Here is an 18,239-nt window from a genome sequence, read left to right on the forward strand (position 1 = left end):
TTGAAGAATTTTATATCATGGTATATTTTGTTATTGACTTCAGCTTACAGTCTCTGGACTCTTAGATGCTTGTTTGTTATAGTGTTGAGTGGATAAGAAGGAGGTTTTGTCTTTTGTTAGTTTGCAGTTAAAATAAAATACCAATGAAATTTGTCACAAAGGAAAAATCATAATCTTTAAAATCAAAAAATTATTTGTTTTGAATCAAGTTTGAATTAAGATCATCTGGCACAGGGATGTTTAATATCTTATATTATTGTTATTTGATCTGGGGGACATGGTGGAAATGTTATCATAAAAAAAAAATCATACGGGAAACATTTCCAGTGTTTAATGATATAAGAATTATTCCTAAAAATGCTGTTTTTGAGTGAAAAAAAAATCTCCCTTGCATTTTCATGTATAAATCAATACGCAACTTTCATATGTCATAGATCGACCTCTCTAATCCCTTAACCCTGCTAGCTTTATTTGCTTGCTCAATGGCATTAATTCAATGTCACATACAGGCCTGGGATATATACTTCAGCATTAAAGACATTTCTGGAAACAATATCATGTTTACTGAAATCTTTTGTGATTTTTACTGTTTAAAATTGAATTATTGCTCATTCTGTGTTGACTGTGACCGTAGGGCATCATGCAGCCTATGCATCTTCACACTTAACTGATATCTGGGGGTCCAGTGAATTGCTTTCATATGTGACAAATTGCTGTATTGTTCCTCTTATCCTTTGTGACCATCTGTGCCTGTGCCATCCAATCATGCATCCCGGTGGCACAGGTGCAAAACAAAAATGACAAAGGGGGAAACAAAATTGACAGCTGGCAGAGAGAAATAAAGATAAGCAATCTCTCTCATGAGCTTTTGAGATGTTTGGTTGCATTAAGTGGTTGGAGTTCTTTGTAAAGATTAAAGTGTCTACATCAGAATTACAGTGACCTTCGTATAAATGTACCGGCATTGGTCAGACATCTTATGTAACCTCAAATGAAGAGCAGACTTTGCTATCAAACACCCTGTATCAGGTACACTATGAGCCAATGCACACCTCCGATCATCAAGCGCCCCTGAAATGGGATATACAGTAGCTTTGTTGGGGGGCAGATAGGACTACACTGAGTTTTTCTATCAAATAACCAGCTGCAATAGTGCACGCTGGACTTTTCAGAGGTTTGGTTGCCTTTGTGAAAGAGCAGCTTGAAAGGTTGCCCCGTTAAGGTCACTGCCTGGACCTGATTGCATTCTTTCTGTGATCTTGGTCCTTTGTTCTCTGTGGTATTCTTGATGCAGCACACAGATGTCATTGTTAAATGACTCTGATGTTATGTCATTATGTTGCCTCAAGATAAGGGAAAGGGGATATGGTGACACACATGCAGAACAAGTCCGCTGTGCTCTTTCAGCAGTATAAAGGAGAAAAGACAGACCTCAGGCAGTGTTTTTTTTGTTGTTTTGCACTAACCGATCACATTTTAGTGTGATTATGCAACTAAATAATTTTTTTGAGAAGGGACATTTTTGAAACATCGTGCTATCAACTCGACAATATATCAGATGCATAGTATGCAATTTCTGCCCCAAGAGGTATCACAATTAAAACAAGAATAAAAGACAGAGTTTGATGACAATAAGAAGCAGCGTGGGATCATGGGAATTGTTGTCTTGTTGTCTGGTTTGTTTCCCCTGTACAGGCAGAGCTTCGGTAGCGAAACAGGAAAGCAAACCGCAGTGAATACATAATCCATTACTGACAAAAAAAAACAAAGCACACTGGCTAACTATTACTTTCTTCTGCACAGTGTTTCATAAGTGTTTTGTCCTGACATTGTTGAGAAGGCGACCAAATTAAACAGTCCATTACCTTGAATAGAAATACATATTTCTATGGATTTTAAATGTTCTAAATGGACATCATCGTAAAAAAGTACATCACTCAACAACATATATAATATTGCTTTAGTCATTCTTTGATGGACATCATCAATGAATTAACGAGGGTTCTAACTAAGAGTGTCTCTTAGTCTCTTACTGATTTATGACACACAGGCAAAGCACTTTATCTCTCCCATACATACATGGTCAGACCTATATAAGGGATAATCTCATGATCTTTAACACCGGAGCAATAAAGACAGGACACAAATGTGAGCAATAAAAGTTGTGTGGACAGGTGACAGGACATATTATGGTCCTATCACTCAGACACAGTCTGCACTTTTTTGTGTAAAATGGACATTTACCTTGACCATCCTTTTATTAGCTGCTGTATTCATCTTCTGGTAAAAATATCTTGTTAATTACTCCAGAAATGTTTCACAACACACACCGTTTCTTTAAGAGAGATGCTTATGTGAGAGATTCTGTCCTGTAGACACTCAATTTTGCATGCAGTCGTACTTTGTGTGTTACTCTACCCGTAGTGGCAGCCAGCACACTGTAGCCCATTAATAGGATTGAGTTTTCCAATTGTTCTTTTGTCATTTTATGAGAGATCCAGGTCACCGTTTAGGTACAATGAAACCAGTGCCTGTAAAATGGGTTGATGCCGACAGTCCCTCTGACTTTTGTTGCCTGGCTTGGCAGCATTTGCCACTTGGCACGCAATACTGGAGCGGGTCAGGGACAACCGACCAGGGCAGCCTGGCTTGTGAAACTGCAGCACATCCAGGCTTTGAATTATGGATCCGCGGTGGGAGCTGGCAGTGCCATAATCAGCAAGATGGCCAACCAAGTCAACCCTGCTGCTTTAATGACCACAACAGCAGGGCCTCTTGATTAGAAAACCCATCATCCAGGAAAGTCACTGGGCAAGGGTGCTCAAGTCGCACCCCGTTGTTTATTATGGCATTTAGATAAGTCCATCATGCTAATTGGTTTCATGTCACCGCATAAGCAAGCTGTTGTTTTGACTTCAGCTGAGCCTTGTAAGGAAATTAATATTTCAGGGAGCTTCTTTTTTTTTTTCTATAGCCATGACGTGTAAATTCACACCCTGGCCATTTGTTTTGTCAGCCCCTGGGGTCAAGTTAAATTGAGTCAAATAAATGAAAAGTGGCTCTAGCATGTGAAGTCTATTGTAACTGCGGACGGCATGAATAAAACTGCTAACAATGACACCACGTTTACAGAGGCTGTCAACCAGGAAATTGCCTTTCTTCTCACTTCATGCGGTTGTTGGGTCCTTTGAGCTTCACGCCCACTCGTATCAAAATTGTCATCTTCTTCAACAGTGCCCTTGAATTAGTCAGCAGTTGACAAAAAAAAGATGATTGGTCCCAGAAGATAACAACAAGAGCCAATTAAGACCTTAGTGGATAATCTGACCTTGACATCACCCGCCTCATATATATATATATATATATATATATATATATATATATATATATATATATATATATATGTATATGTGTATATATATATATGTATATGTGTATATATATATATATATATACATATGTGTATATATATATGTATATATATGTACATATACGTATACATATATATATATACTGTGTATATATATATATGTGTGTGTGTATATATGTATATGTATGTATATGTATATTTATATAAATATATGTATGTGTGTATATATACAGTGTACAGTGTCTCTAAATGTGAGATAGGATTAACTCACACAAAAGATGCATTTGACTCTGATGCATTCTCAGCTGTCAAATGTTTACAGTTCAAAAATCTTTTGTGCATATGTGGGCTTTCACAGAAGGTTATCCATTGGCAGTACGAGCAAACAGAGAAGGTGCTCTTATGCCTTTACATTAGAATTGATTATCAGTGTCATAGTTACAGAAAGCATACTGCTTTATTCAATAACAGTGGCACCCGACCTGGCTGACATTTATATTCATCTTATCAGGTGATAGATGTTTGCTGTGCCTTGTCAATGTTGATTGGATTACAGTTGCCGTGCAGCTATGGACTTGCAATTCACCAACAGCAAATGGGAGATTCAGTCATTTCATTTAATCATCAAGACATTCTGAACAGCTGACCTCTATGTTGATGTAGAAAGAAGTCACTGGCTTGATTCTGAGAAATGTGTTGTGTGTGATGAGTATTTATTTTTTCCTTTCATGTACAGCCAGTGCTAAAACTCCAACTGCGTAGCACAGACTTCACAACGACAGCTGCAATTAACATTTGTTGTCATTACAGTTTAATCAACTGGATATAATTTTTCAGTCATTCAGTGTTTAAAATGTCAGCAAATTGTGAGTAAGTGGCTTTTGCATGTTCTCTCTGACATTTTCAAATGCCTTGTTTGTCTGATCAAACTCTGGTGACTTGCTTTTAACTTCTAAAACTGTGCAACATGCCACGCTTGTCTGCACAGACTTGAAGCGCTGTCTTAGTTGCTATGTGTGTTCATGTGACTACTTGTATCCATGCAACTATGTGAGAGAGAGACAGATAGTGAGCGACGGAGGCTAATGTTGGAAATTGAATCGTATCCATGTGACTATACCGTGTTTCCAAATGTTCTTTAACTTGTTCTGTGCTCTGGACGTCATCGCTCAGACATTAAGGACTGACCTGCACTTCACCCCATACTCTTTGTTCTTCAGCCTCTTGATCACATAGGGCAGTATGTTGTGAAAGCCACCTTTATGCCAACCACTCCAATTTAAACTCAAGGAGGCTACCTGCTGTCGATTCCAAGGCACATGTCCAGACATTTACAGTGCACTTGCCACGCTGTGTACTGTCATTAGAGCCAGCACCTTACAGTCTTATCAGAAGACTTAAGAAAATTAGTGGTATAGAATTTTCCTGAGCAGCAGCAGCTGCTGTGTGTGGATGTCCTTGGGTGGAGCAATGGAAAGGTACTGTTACTCAAGAAACACAGGTGACAGATGGGACTAGACATGTTAGCAACACCCTGGGCCTTTAATGGTTTTCCCAAGTGCTCGCACGAGGACAAAAGTGTGCATGGATGCGTGCATTATTTGATACCCCCATACGTGCAACTATGATAGAGCATTGTTGCGTGATCCTTAGCTTTCTCCAGAAACACACGCACACACCATGCACACAGTAACACAGGTCCATGCTTAAGTGACTAAATATGAAAGGGCATTGTTTAATCTTAGTTGTCTCATTAAGGCTCTGTTATAGTTTCTCATTCACACGAACATAGTTAATCCCATAGAAAAACAATGCTTCACGGGGTCACTAGGTAGGTTAACCTCTACCTCTAATACGGCCTTAAAGATTATATATATATATATATATATATATATATATATATATATATATATATATATATATATATATATATGTATATATATATAACAAAAACAGACATAAGATGGTCATGACTGACTCTGCTGAGTTGGGTGTGTGAAAGTAATATTTACTGTAAACTACTGTTTATAGTGGTAGTGTTCTAACCTACCATACATGTACTGTATGTAGTCATATGAACTATCATTTAACAACATGATTCAAGGAGAGGCTCCTTATGTAAGATTTAATTATGATCATTTATCTGACAATACAAACAGCCATTCTTGGCTCGTAGCCTGTATTTACTTACTCGCACACTTGGGGAAAGCATGTTTGCTTCTAATATCATCCGTCTTGCTCTTTCTCTCCACATCTCTCTCTTTTTGTCACCAACTATTTCTCCTGAATCAACTCGTTGTTTCTGAAGGATCTTTGATCAATGATTTAAGGACTCGTGACCTTGGAGTGTGTGAAACGTACTCCCTTGTTCACCGTATCCTTGATGTGAAATGCGATGAGAACTTGTACGTCACTGCAGCTGGAGGACGTGCCACGGAAAGTTAAAGAGGATGAGGAGAAAGGGGGAAGAGAGGAAGGTTTAGGGAGAGAGTACCAGTAACCGCCGCACAAAATGCTTTCTTATCCCTCTTCTCTGCCCCCCATTTTGCTGATTGCTTCCTATGCTCCCCGCCTTCACCCACTGTTGTCATTTTATTAAAAGTGAAAAATCCCCTCTTGAATTTCAATTGAGAGGCTTCAAAGTGAGCGGCTCAGTGGTTGAGGTGGTAATCAAACAAGCTTGCTGCTTCAGGGTTAGAGGCTTTGGAGGACTCTCCACGTTCACAAGTGAACAGACCAGATCAGCTGAGAAACCTACTACATAGTCTCGGATCTGAAATAAACCCAAGGGTTTTGTCTACTGTCTTGTTATCTTTTTTTTATTATTAAAATCGACTTATCTACCAATTAAATAGCAGGAGATAACGAGACTGTGCAGGGTGGGGGGAAACTTTTCTAACACTAAGTGCATCAGCTGTTGAGAGTCGGATGTTTAGTAAAACTCTTTTCTAATGTCTCTGTCAATCCTTTATCCAGAAATGTTCTTCAGAGAACTATGGCTGACTGATGATAATATATTTGGCTTTTGAGTGAATTATCATTTGCATAATTTATTTGCATGCATGTATACATGTTATGAAGCCCCTGATATCAACAGGGGTTCAACTGACCGAAATACTTTGCTGATCTGAAAACTATCCCTGTGATGTTTTTCAGTGGCTTTTTACCTACAGAAAGACATTGTGCACCTCAGCTAAACTTTCCACGTTGAAAAGTGATATAGTATCAAGTTAATAGGGCGCTCACTCACATACAGTAAACAACAGCTTTGGAGACTAACCTCTTACTCATTCTGGCCCTTTCTCTGCTTCCCTCTTTATAATTAGATGGTGGTTCTGATGGACCCCATGGAGGACCCAGATGACATCCTGCGTGCCAACCGCTCCAGGGAGAAAACGTACATGTTTGATGTGGCATTTGACTACTCAGCCAGTCAGGTCAGTCAAACAAAAACCTTTAATGTATACAAATGATGCATTGCCGTTGTGTTCCTAGAAACCCTCTATTTTCTTTGTTCCTGTGCAGGACGAGGTGTACCGAGGTACAACCAAAGGACTAATCGAGGGCCTCATATCGGGCTACAATGCAACCGTGTTTGCCTATGGACCTACAGGTATGTATATGACCATGGTTGATTACTGTCGCCCACCAGTCACTCATGTTACTTTTCTGGTCAGCCTTAGTCTGAATCAGCTCCTCTCTTCACACACAGGGGAAAGCGTGACGCATCTAAATGACATATGTTTTCATCTGTGATTATAGTGCATGTCTAATTAGAAAATGACTCATACTTTATCGCCCATGTTTCCAGTGACTAGTTTTAAACTGTGAGAGAATAATCTAGCCCCACTAACCCCTCTTTTTAAATCTATCTAAGCTAGAGAAGAAAAACACGGGGGTTTTGGTGTGTGATGGGGAGGTGCACATACACGAATGTGTACATGTTACTTATAGTTTTGATTTACATTACATTATTTATAAAACATATGACAATATTCGTTAAAACACTTGATAAAGTGAAGTTAAACAGTTGTACATCATTGTAATGATGTGGTTGTTGAGAAAAAGTATAGCATTATCCTTGTAACTTTCAGGATCAGTTCAGGATTCCAACACTTGCTGTCTTTTAATTCCTCTGGTCTCCAAAAACAGTCTGGCTCATTAGCTGCTAAGTGAAATGTAGTCTAGCTCGTTGTTAGCATTGTCTGTCTCATTTGGTGCTGGTCATGGAGCATGAAGGGAGGTGAATAGTCTTATTTCCTCTGAAAACGGCTGTACTCTGCAACTGTGCCAGTGATAAAATTATGAGTAAATAGTCATTAAAATGCTCAGGGTAACTGCTGTGTAATTCTCTCAGGGCTTGTTAATATGATGAACTGCTTTATACTACACATAGACATTTCATGAAATCATGAAATATACTAATCAATCAGGTTCATTCTGTACCATTGTACATCTATGGAAACTTGTCTTTGTGCTTTTCAAGACAATTGAAAAGAAAACAAAAAAAAACCTTATTGCAGCAACAGTAATTGTCTCAGTTGCAATTGAGCCACATACCTAGTGTAAGTAAATAAAATGATCTGTCATTATAAAATGAGGAGATTCTGTGCATGTCTCTTCCCCATATAATGTAATGGGTCATTTGTTTTCTCCGGTCTCCAGGTTGTGGGAAGACGTACACCATGCTGGGGACAGACAAAGAGCCTGGCATCTACGTTCGAACCTTAAACGACCTGTTCCGTGCCATCGAGGAGACCAGTGACGACATGTTGTACAGCGTCTCCATGTCATATCTGGAGGTTAGGAATCAGTTTGTTACCAGACATGAGCTTATGGTGACTCATAATAACTTGGCATAACTGACCTTCACTGGGGCCTTAAAATGTTCCAGCTTGATTGCTCACCATCAGTTTCAAGAGTTTCCTTTTCATTTCTTCTCATTTAAGCGGCACATATTTTTTGTTCCTGTCATCGCCACAATGAGAACGTCTTCGGTCACGTGTTCTCTTCAGTTCTCTTCACACTGATAACATCTGTGGTTGTTAGCTAATGCTAATTGCGGGCAGATATCACACCTATCACTTTACTTTTTCCAGGCATCCGTGACACACCTGAAATGAGCTGATCTAAGTCTCCTTATCCTCATGTGTCTTCGTTTGCCGTGTGTTCCCTTTATAACTTTTCTCTGGGCTTTGACTCATCCTTTTAATCGTTTTTTAAAGGTGGTGCACAATTCACTTGAAGACCTTGTCTTCCTATCCTTATTTCTTTCTTTCTGCACAAATCATTTTTTTGTTATTCTTGAAGTACAAAGAGAACAGAGCGCACCATGAGACGACTGTCAATTACAATTAAAGCCATTATTACAGCTTTTATATAACTGACACATTTGCCATTTATCAGCTATATGTTCCACGCAGTAACATCAATACAAAGCTGCATTTTTTTCCCCTCAACGTTCAATAATGTAGCAACATGTATTTGTCTCTCTCTGAGTACAAAAACAGACAACCGTAAAATCAATTCATGTCCAACAGACAAACAATGGGGATGTATGCTGGTGATCAGCTGCCTAATGGTTGCATTTGTGGCAAAAAGTCATTTTTTTTTTTTTTATAGCCCAACATCACAAACACAGTTTGCCTCTAAGGACTTTACGGTCTGTGAAACCTCAGTAAGACCCACAGAGGACGGATTCCTCTCCCACACACATTTCAGGTGGGTTTGGAGTGTCAGGCCAGAACAAATTCATCCACAGCATCACTCATCATAAAAGGAATTGGGAAGAAGCACCATTCCTTAGACAAGATTATTCACTGAGTGTTCTCACTGTGTTGTTTTACAAAACAACATTCAGTGAAGGTACAGAGTGATTTGTGGTCCTGATGTTTATCTCTGTTTCTGTCAGAGGGCGATAGACCATATATAAAACAGCAGGACGATGATGACGATGACGGTGGTTCTTCTGCGTGCCCGCTGACTTTGGCTCCACACGTCATTACTGAGAAGCTCACACTGTGTTTAATAACAAAGCCTTTAATAGTTATCAGAGTCAAATGAGCCAACCACATTGCATTACTTGTCTCTAATAGCAGCTGCTAACTTGTGTTACTTCTGTATTTGCAGGTCAAGAAGGTTTGTGTGTCTTCTTGACTCAACCAAAAACATCTCTCTTTTCACCGAGTCTGTAGCAGCTACTCGTTTTTTTAGCACACAGCAGGGAGCACTGAATCACAGGAAGCTCGGAAATGAACTGCTTCTGACTCCTTTTATGATTTTTAAGTGAATGATTTGTTCGTCATAGTTTTGCTCCCAGGGAAAGATGTCAGTGTTCATAAAGAGGAATGAGTCATATCAATTAAGAAATGTTCAGGCTGTCAGGAAATGCAGTGAGAGACAATGAGAGAGAGAGAAGGAGAAAAGGGAAGGGAGTTAAAGGGAAAAAATTATTGCTGGTTGCAAATTTTGTCTGTTGGGGGAGGAAGGGGCTGCATCAGACATTGAAATTACACTTTGTGTTTTCAGTGCCAGGCTGTCATTATGTTTCGTGATTGACAATTTTATTGAAGCTGAGCTCTAAAGTAAGTGGGTGGAAGTGAACATGTCCCCATTAAAGCACCAGTCATGGAGTCCTGATGTTCTCTGACCTGTATTAAACCCTCCCTGGATGAATCCTGACACGTGGCCATGTGTGACGTTGGTGATCGCTGTTTTCACGGAGCAACCTGCGCGCCGCCCTCACTACAAAGAGGTTAAATTACATTTTTACAGCCTGGCTGTGTGATGTGCACACATTGATATATTTCCTTGCACTTTTTTTCACACGTGCAATCTCTTAAGCACATGCAAGGACACATGTGCAGCGAATGCAAATGGATATGCACTGTACAGATTTTTACAAAAACACTTAGCCACCTAAATGCAAGTAGATTGCTCCCCCTTGTTTCTTGTTTGCATAGGTTTTTTTTACCTTCTCTCATAATGGAAAATTTAATTGAAGAAGAATTACGACGGCAGCCCACTACCAAATAAGTATTTGGAATGTTTGGCATGACAACTAGTGATCTGACTTTTTCTGTTTCGTTATCATTAATAGTGTATTTGAGTGGAATATTTCTACAATTATTGCCAGTACATTTATCACACATACACACACACACATCAACATTGCTCTTTGGAGAGTTTATATAGTATTATTTAGTTGCAGCAAATAGCGTTGGGAACAAGGGTGTTTCTGCGTAGAGTATGCATGTTACTAAATTGACCGTTTGTGTGAATGTAAGAGTGACTGATTGTTCATCTCTGAGTTTGACCTGTCCAAATATACAAAGTACAGAATTGTGTTATTACAGGTGATCATTTGTGATCATCTGACCCTTAATCTGGTGTTAAAATTAGGTGATGTACAAAATGTAATTTTGTTCTATACTGTATACCATAACTTAACTCCTGCAAATCAGTGTACTGTAAACTGGAAGTGCAGTGTCACACAGCAACTGCACTGGCTATAAATACATAGTCTTCATCAGTAGATTTCACCAGCAATTAAAAAAGAAAAAAGAAAAAACATCCACTTCTCTTAGGGGGTGACTAACCTCTTGACAAATAAAATAAAAACCCTGCTGAGTTGTTTGTCAACCAATGGTCACTTTCCAGGATGTCACTTCCCACAGAGAAGTTATGTAGGTCATGGGGCTTTTGCAATACCTTCAATAACAGTGTGAAAGAAGAGTATTTACTGACTTCATGACAGCCTGCAATCCATCAAGCTTTGGTTTTTAAATGACGTGGGAGATTTGGATGTGTTCAGGAGACCTAAAAGCCTTTGCATCTTTCCATTTGATTCAGGTTTATAATGTAAACAACGTGATTTGAGGAGGTCAGTAAACATCCATAAATGATAACATCTTTTGATGATTTTATATTTCTGTCTGCTTCTTTGCAGATCTACAATGAGATGATCCGCGACCTCCTGAACCCCTCCTCTGGCTTTTTGGACTTGAGAGAAGACTCAAAGGGGGTGATTCAGGTGGCTGGCATTACTGAGGTGTCTACCATCAATGCCCAGGAGGTGAGACAAGCTACCTAACGTGGCACAACATGGCTCATTTATTTTAATCAAAACATTCAGATTTCATCCATGGCAACAGGACACACAACTGAGCTCTGCCTGTGTGTTGTCAGATCATGGAATTGCTGATGAAGGGGAACAAACAGCGCACCCAGGAGCCCACGGCTGCCAATCAGACATCATCTCGCTCCCACGCTGTGCTACAGGTGGCTGTCAAGCAGCAGAGCCGCTGTCGAGAAGTCCTGCAGGAGGTCCGCTTTGCACGCCTCTTCATGATCGACCTTGCCGGCTCAGAACGAGCAGCACAGGTGTGTGTGTGTGTGTGTGTGTACTGTATATATTACATCATGAGGTGTTTCAATGGTTAATATAGTGTTTAGTTGATAGTTAAATGGGTGTGGAGTTACTCGGTGTGTTTGTGAGTATCTGAGTTCATGTGGCATGTGGCTGTTTCTAATTTAGTTTGTGATCTCCAAATTCAAGACTGGGCAAATGTGTCCATGACTAACACTGCTCAAATTTAAGAGGTTTCTTGAATGCATTTCGAAACTGCTCCTCTAAGCTGAACACACTGCAGATCCTGCAGAAATGAGTAGATTTGCCAGGGTCTTTGAATGCATCTCATTAGCTCCATAGCTTAACATACTGTGAACCCTGCATTATTTTCACTAGCTCTCATCCTCTGGGGAAATATTCAAGTATGAGGGCTCCAAAACTGGAGTTCAGATTCTTATGGGTGACTTCATGACTGGTCACCACTTGGGTACAATTTGTAAGAGCAGTTGGAGCATTCAAAGGCAAACCCACATGCACATAACCAGAGCCTGGCCTAAGTAGAGAGAGAATATTGCTGCAGTTTCATGATTTCCAAATCAATAAGTTCATTTGTTCTTCTTTTGTCAATTGTCCATGTTAACACGGGCTCTTCTTTGTGCACCACTAGAGCAGCACATACACAGTGACTGAGAGCACTTATTTACTGTGGAAACTATTGATGAATGGCTCATATTATGGCCTCTGTTCAGAAATGAGCACATCAGAGAGTTGTTTGTTACTTGAGGGCAAGCGGGGACCTTTTCTCTGTCACTACAAATGTGGTTTCAAACCTTTAAGGTTACATCTACAAGGTTTAACACATAATTACACTGACAAATAGAAATGTTATATGTTATATGTTATATGTTATATGTATATGATAAATTGGAGTGTAGACTAATAGCTACAAGAGTGAACGTAGCCTCTAAGTAATTAAAAAAATAACAAATTTTCCTCACATGGATACTGGGACACTGACAGAGCATCTGGTGGCTCTCCTGTACAAGGTTAGTTGATTCAGTTGTGTTCACCAGTTACACAGGTCACATGTGACTGAGAATATGAAGGAAGGAAGGAATATCTGTTTTGAGATGCTAGTGTGACATCTAGTGGCAGTGGATACTCGCTCTCTCTGAATAGTGTTCACATTATTCAAAGAGCAACTGTATTATTCAGAGGTTTTAAATTAAAAGGTTGTTGCATCATTCTCTTGTCTGATTTCCTCTTCCCTCTTAAGCCACAAAATGCACCGAAAAAGCTCATTTTCCTCCCTCACCTCTATCTATTGTGTTTGTCTCTTAGACTCAGAACAGAGGTCAGCGGTTGAAAGAGGGAGCCCACATCAACCGCTCCCTCCTTGCCCTGGGTAACTGCATCAATGCCCTGAGTGACAAAAATGGCACCAAGTATGTCAACTATCGAGACAGCAAGCTGACTCGCCTTCTGAAGGTATGACAATTTCAGTATTTATGAAAAACCAAGGTTGTACTTTAACTGTTTTTATGATTCATATTTATTTGTTTTAAGCTCCTGTATTAATGTTTCCCCCTTCTTCCATCTTTGATTGACAGGACTCATTGGGTGGGAACAGCCGAACTGTCATGATAGCCCATATTAGCCCCGCCTCTGTGGCTTTTGAGGAGTCTCGTAACACACTGACGTATGCTGATCGTGCCAAAAGCATTCGAACACGGGTGAGCTCAGAACACATATTTAAATGTTTGAGATTCTCCTCTGCAGATATGAGGAGTTAAAGGCAAATCTGAGGCATATGTAAATTTGTTTTTTTTTTAATAATTGTGCTTCAGGTGAAGAAGAACCAGATAAATGTGTCATACCATATTGTTCAGTACACAAACATCATCTCAGACCTGCGCTGTGAGATCCAGCGGCTAAAGAAAAAGATTGCAGATCAGGCGAGCCGCCAGGTCAACTCAGACCGGGCTGACATCCGCAATGTCCAGGGTAAGGTCTTTTTCCACTCTGCCTCCCTGTGAAGTTCATAAAATGTGTGTACACTTTATAATTTTTCCATCTCTTCTTCGCTCCTCATCATCTATTTCCACTCATAGCTGAAGTTCAGGCCCACTCCAGCCAGAGTCAGGCAGAGATGGATCAGTTGAGGGAGCAGCTCCTGGATGCCTTCCGCCAGCAGATGGACATCAGGAGGAGCTTGATGGAGCTAGAAAACAGCAACATGGAGATCCAGATTGACACCTCCAAACACCTGCTGACCATTTCAGAGTCAGTGTCAAACCTTAATATCACAGAGTGTTCTGCTTCCTCTTGAAGTCAATGGACTCTTTAGACCTCAATCTCTGACTGTTTTCAGATGATGATGTTGGTTTGTGATTTCTTTTTTTTCTCCTAGCTGGGAGCAGGAGCGAAGAAGGCGCAGGAGGAAGTGGCGTGCAGAAAGAAGAAAGGAAAGTGTCAATAAGGATGAAAGTGAGAAGGATTCTGACTCCCCAGAGTCTCCTCCTGACAGCTCAGAGACCCAGGAGGTGGCAATTGCCCGGGAACATTTGGTCACTCTCATGGCTGAACAGAAAAGAATCCTTAAACAAAAGGTAGAATTAGTTTTCTTCTTAAAAGAATTGGGAAAGATTACAGATGTACATCATATTTGGTCATATGAAATGAAACCCTGATAAGATGATAAGATCCTGTTGTTCTTCCCACTAAGACCCTGCTCGAACGAAGGTTTCTGGAGCTTCGCAATCGTGCCCGCCGCTTGGAGGAGCTGCTGCCCCGGCGGGTGAGCTCAGAGGAGCAGCGGGAAGTGCTGGGCCTCCTCTGCAAGGTCCACGAGCTGGAGATTGAAAATGCAGAGATGCAGTCCCACGCACTGCTCAAGGACAACGTCATCCGCCAGAAAAACGTTGTGGTGCAGCGCTTCGAGCAGCACAGACACCTGTGTGATGAGATCATTCAGCAGCAGAGACAGTTCATTGATGGTGAGTCTGTAAGAAGTCCCACAATCGAGCAAAGGTTTATGTAATTCAAGTAGAGTGGGGTCTTGAAACCCTTGAATTAATATTTATTAATCTCACCACACATTTTTGCTATACCTTTAAGAATAAACGACAAACATTTGTTTGCTACAAGTTTCTTTAATCTTCACTTCTTTCCTTAACTAGGCTTCAACAACTCTTTCCCACCTTCCTTCTCTCCATCATATCAACCAGCTCTCTCCTGTTACCATTTCTCGTCCCTTCTCTCACTTCCACACTCCTACCCTTCCTTCTGTCTTGGTGCCTCCTAACGCACCTTCCCTCTCTCCTCTTCCTCTGTTCTTCGTAGTCCAATTTCCATAGACACCCTGTTGGCCAATAGGCCAAAATAATAATAATAATAATAATGATAGGTGGCGGTCGTTGTTAACCTGGGCTTTGACCAATGGTTGTATTGTTTACAGTGATCCACATATTTGATTTGACATCCTTCCCCATTTATCCGGGCTTGGACCGGCACTAGGAGTACACTGGATGTGGCCCCCCAGTGGCTGGGTTTCCTGTTGACTAAATGATGTGTGTGTGTTTTTGTGTTCCAGACCACAGTCTGCTGGTTCCCCCTCACCTCCAGGAGCTCTATGATATTTACATGAGGGAGTTGGATGAGAGGAAGCTGGACAGAGCTATGGCCCTGGATAAGGTGACCACCAGACACTCAGTCAAGGTAAGCCCAGTGCAACAAATCAATTTAAGAAAACGTCTCTGTGATATTAATAAGGTGACTTAAAGGCCAACTCATAATAAATGCTCCTATTCTGAAGGAGGGCTCTCTCCCCAAGATCGCTCTGCCCAGTCATAGTCGTGACAACGTGCAGGATATGGACTCAGACCAAGAGAGTGTACGCAACATGTGCCTTGATAACAGACAAGGTCAAGCCAAAATTCGCAGACACACCTTGCCTCCCATTCTGCCTGAGTCTGAGCTGTAAGCAAACATCTTCTTCATAACATTTAGAATGTATACATCTTTAAAGCAAACACATAACTATACCTAGAATTTAAAATACAGAAGTACATTTGGGGTTCTTAGTTGTGTTCTCTTTTTTTTCCCCCTTTTCCAGGGACAATAACAGGATTTTTAAGAGCAGCCCTCAAGCACGGCAGATTAAAAACCCAGCTGTAATGACGCCACCACCCATCCACATTAATGGGAAGGGCAACAGAGAGGTGAGGCAGTTTTGTTCATTCCATTTACCCCTGAGAGGTGTTTCATGCAGTGAATGGATGCTTTCTTGTCAGGTGCTGCTGTTCCTGTTTGCATTAATCTCACACGGATATTTCAATACGGGTTATCTTTTTATTTTCAACCCACACACCTCCATGGAAAAAGGATGTCCCTCATATACTCTCACGGATTCACTCTCAGCTCTTGCATTCAGAGTTTTTGTTCAGTATCCCATGTTGGCAATTTCAAACCATGAGAATTACTTTTAGCAACTGTTCCCCCGGGCTTGAAATAATATTACCTCTATGTAATTTATTTCTCAGTGTTTTAGGTGTGACTCATAATAATAAACAACCTTTTTTTAAATCTAATTTGCTCTGGTTCTTGGAAACATTATGCTTCACAGTTCAGCTTTGACCTGAAGTGTTGTAAGGAAGGATTACGTTTTCATTTACAAAATTTGGAACAAATGTTCCAAACTGTTCTAAATAAGTTACAAAAAAAATAATGGGGTAAGAGAAAGAGGTAATGAGATGAAGTAAGAGGAGTAATGAAATCTAGAAAACAAATGTCCCATTCAGAGTTAATTTAATTTTAAAAAAGACACAGATTTGAGTCAGAATAAAGGATAATGTTGTGGCATTCTGCATCTCGTCTCTGCAGCTGCAGCCACTGGCTCCTGAGAGTTCTCTGAGCTACAGCCATCTCAGCCACAGTGTCAGCAGCCACCTGGACTCATCACCTGAGAGCAGCGAGGCCAGTGCTGATATCCCTCTGTCATGTAACGGTAAGATGTACATTTCATTTTTTTTTATGTAAATTGCATTTCTTTTGAAGTTTTAGGATTCAGGAGATTTGACTTTTGAATTTTCACTTGAATGTTCATCATCCCACAAGAAACTCCTCTCCTTCGGCCATGTTGGTATAATAGTATAGATAATAATCCTTTATTTTCCAGCTCTATAGTGTGTATATAGTGTTAAGCAAATTCTTTTGATGATGAACACTATCACACACATTCAGTGACTTTTGGTGACCTGAATGGTTGAGAATCTACACAGGCAGCTTTTTGATAATGTTTGTGAAATGAGAAAAGCAAAGGTGGTGAGTGAAATGAAACAGCAATCTTGTGCTTGTGTCTCACAGAGCGGCAGCAGATCTTAAAGGGTGTCCACAGCATCGTAGCAAAAGCAGCCCGCCGTCGCTCTAAAGCCCTGGAGTTGGATGCCTTGCGTTTACCACCTCCTCCTTCTCCCCTGGACCCCAAAAAGCAGAAAAGCAGCCTTTCATTAAGCGAGGCGCCCCCTAAAGGTTTGCCCACTCAGCAGGGCAGGCAGCCTAGCCCCGAGCTCAGACACGCCACCTCGGACGATAACCTGTCCAGTAGCACTGGGGAGGGACCAGGCCCGCAGGTGACCTGGACACGCCCTCGCAACCGTCAGATCGCTGCCAAGAACCAAACGCCCAGAGAAGTGGACTTTGAGGCTCGCCGCAAGAAGAGGCGCTCACGCTCTTTCGAGGTCACCGGTCAAGCAGTGAGTATTGTATAGGATTACAATATAATAACATGTTGGACTACCTCTACATGGAATACTGATTGACGTGTGTAAGCTGTATTGAGCCTTTAAGCTCATACAGTATATCAGCAGGAAAATAGAGGATAAAGCCCAGAATGTGCTGTAGGAGTAGACACCAGTGGGATTCATGGCTGGTGTCATCCACCAGGATTTTCTACTTTCATGTTTTAATTTATTCATTTTATTTTAGCTTGTAATTTTCTGACCCTATCAAATTATTATTTTCTTCAATCGTCTATTCTTATACTTGTGAATAGATTACTAAGATTACATTAGTGTTTTACTCTCCGGTGTTTATCTCATGGCTAATTGCTGAGATATACTGTATAATAGCGTTTCATCCCTTCTTCATTTCGTAATTTCTGTTTTTCTTGCTGCTACATTTGTGATATTTTTCATGTTTGGTAGGGATGTTCCTTGTTTTGTTTTTAACCTGTGAAGCACTTTGAGTTGCATTGCTTCTTATGAAATGTGTCTGAACACTGTATATATTACATTTCATTTCACTTGCAGCTTCCTCAAACCAAGACAACTATAGCTCAGAGGTTTCGCCCTCTGGACAGCACATCAGACCCTCACCTCCACATTAATGGTCATCCCCAGGCCCCCATGCTGCGTCCCCTCTACAGAGGGGTCCCTCCTCTCGCTAAAGTCAGGGCTCCCCACACTGGCCAGCAAACAGGTAGACTACTGTGACTGTGACTATGAAAGCAGGGTCTCACTC

General features: G+C 40.7%; 1 protein-coding gene across 2 annotated transcripts in view; it reads left to right on the top strand.

Annotated features, from left to right (window-relative positions):
* The window catches only part of kif19 (kinesin family member 19), a 28,933-nt gene that overhangs the window by 9,185 nt on the left and 1,509 nt on the right, over positions 1–18,239 (top strand). Inside the window, exons 3-19 of one of the 2 annotated variants that reach the window (XM_058621919.1) lie at positions 6,697–6,807; positions 6,896–6,983; positions 8,036–8,172; positions 11,319–11,444; positions 11,558–11,752; positions 13,062–13,208; positions 13,331–13,453; positions 13,568–13,724; positions 13,832–14,003; positions 14,131–14,329; positions 14,446–14,716; positions 15,313–15,437; positions 15,535–15,698; positions 15,835–15,940; positions 16,602–16,725; positions 17,085–17,473; positions 18,029–18,197. In XM_058621919.1, coding sequence (XP_058477902.1) covers positions 6,697–6,807; positions 6,896–6,983; positions 8,036–8,172; positions 11,319–11,444; positions 11,558–11,752; positions 13,062–13,208; positions 13,331–13,453; positions 13,568–13,724; positions 13,832–14,003; positions 14,131–14,329; positions 14,446–14,716; positions 15,313–15,437; positions 15,535–15,698; positions 15,835–15,940; positions 16,602–16,725; positions 17,085–17,473; positions 18,029–18,197 — 2,803 coding nt within the window. Of the gene's footprint in view, positions 1–6,696; positions 6,808–6,895; positions 6,984–8,035; positions 8,173–8,960; positions 9,092–9,281; positions 10,125–11,318; positions 11,445–11,557; positions 11,753–13,061; positions 13,209–13,330; positions 13,454–13,567; positions 13,725–13,831; positions 14,004–14,130; positions 14,330–14,445; positions 14,717–15,312; positions 15,438–15,534; positions 15,699–15,834; positions 15,941–16,601; positions 16,726–17,084; positions 17,474–18,028; positions 18,198–18,239 lie in introns of those variants that run through there. The other variant, XM_058621920.1, reaches the window with a different exon arrangement.

The sequence above is a fragment of the Solea solea genome, chromosome 21 (genome assembly GCF_958295425.1).
Source record: "Solea solea chromosome 21, fSolSol10.1, whole genome shotgun sequence".
Classification (NCBI taxonomy): Eukaryota; Metazoa; Chordata; class Actinopteri; order Pleuronectiformes; family Soleidae; genus Solea; species Solea solea.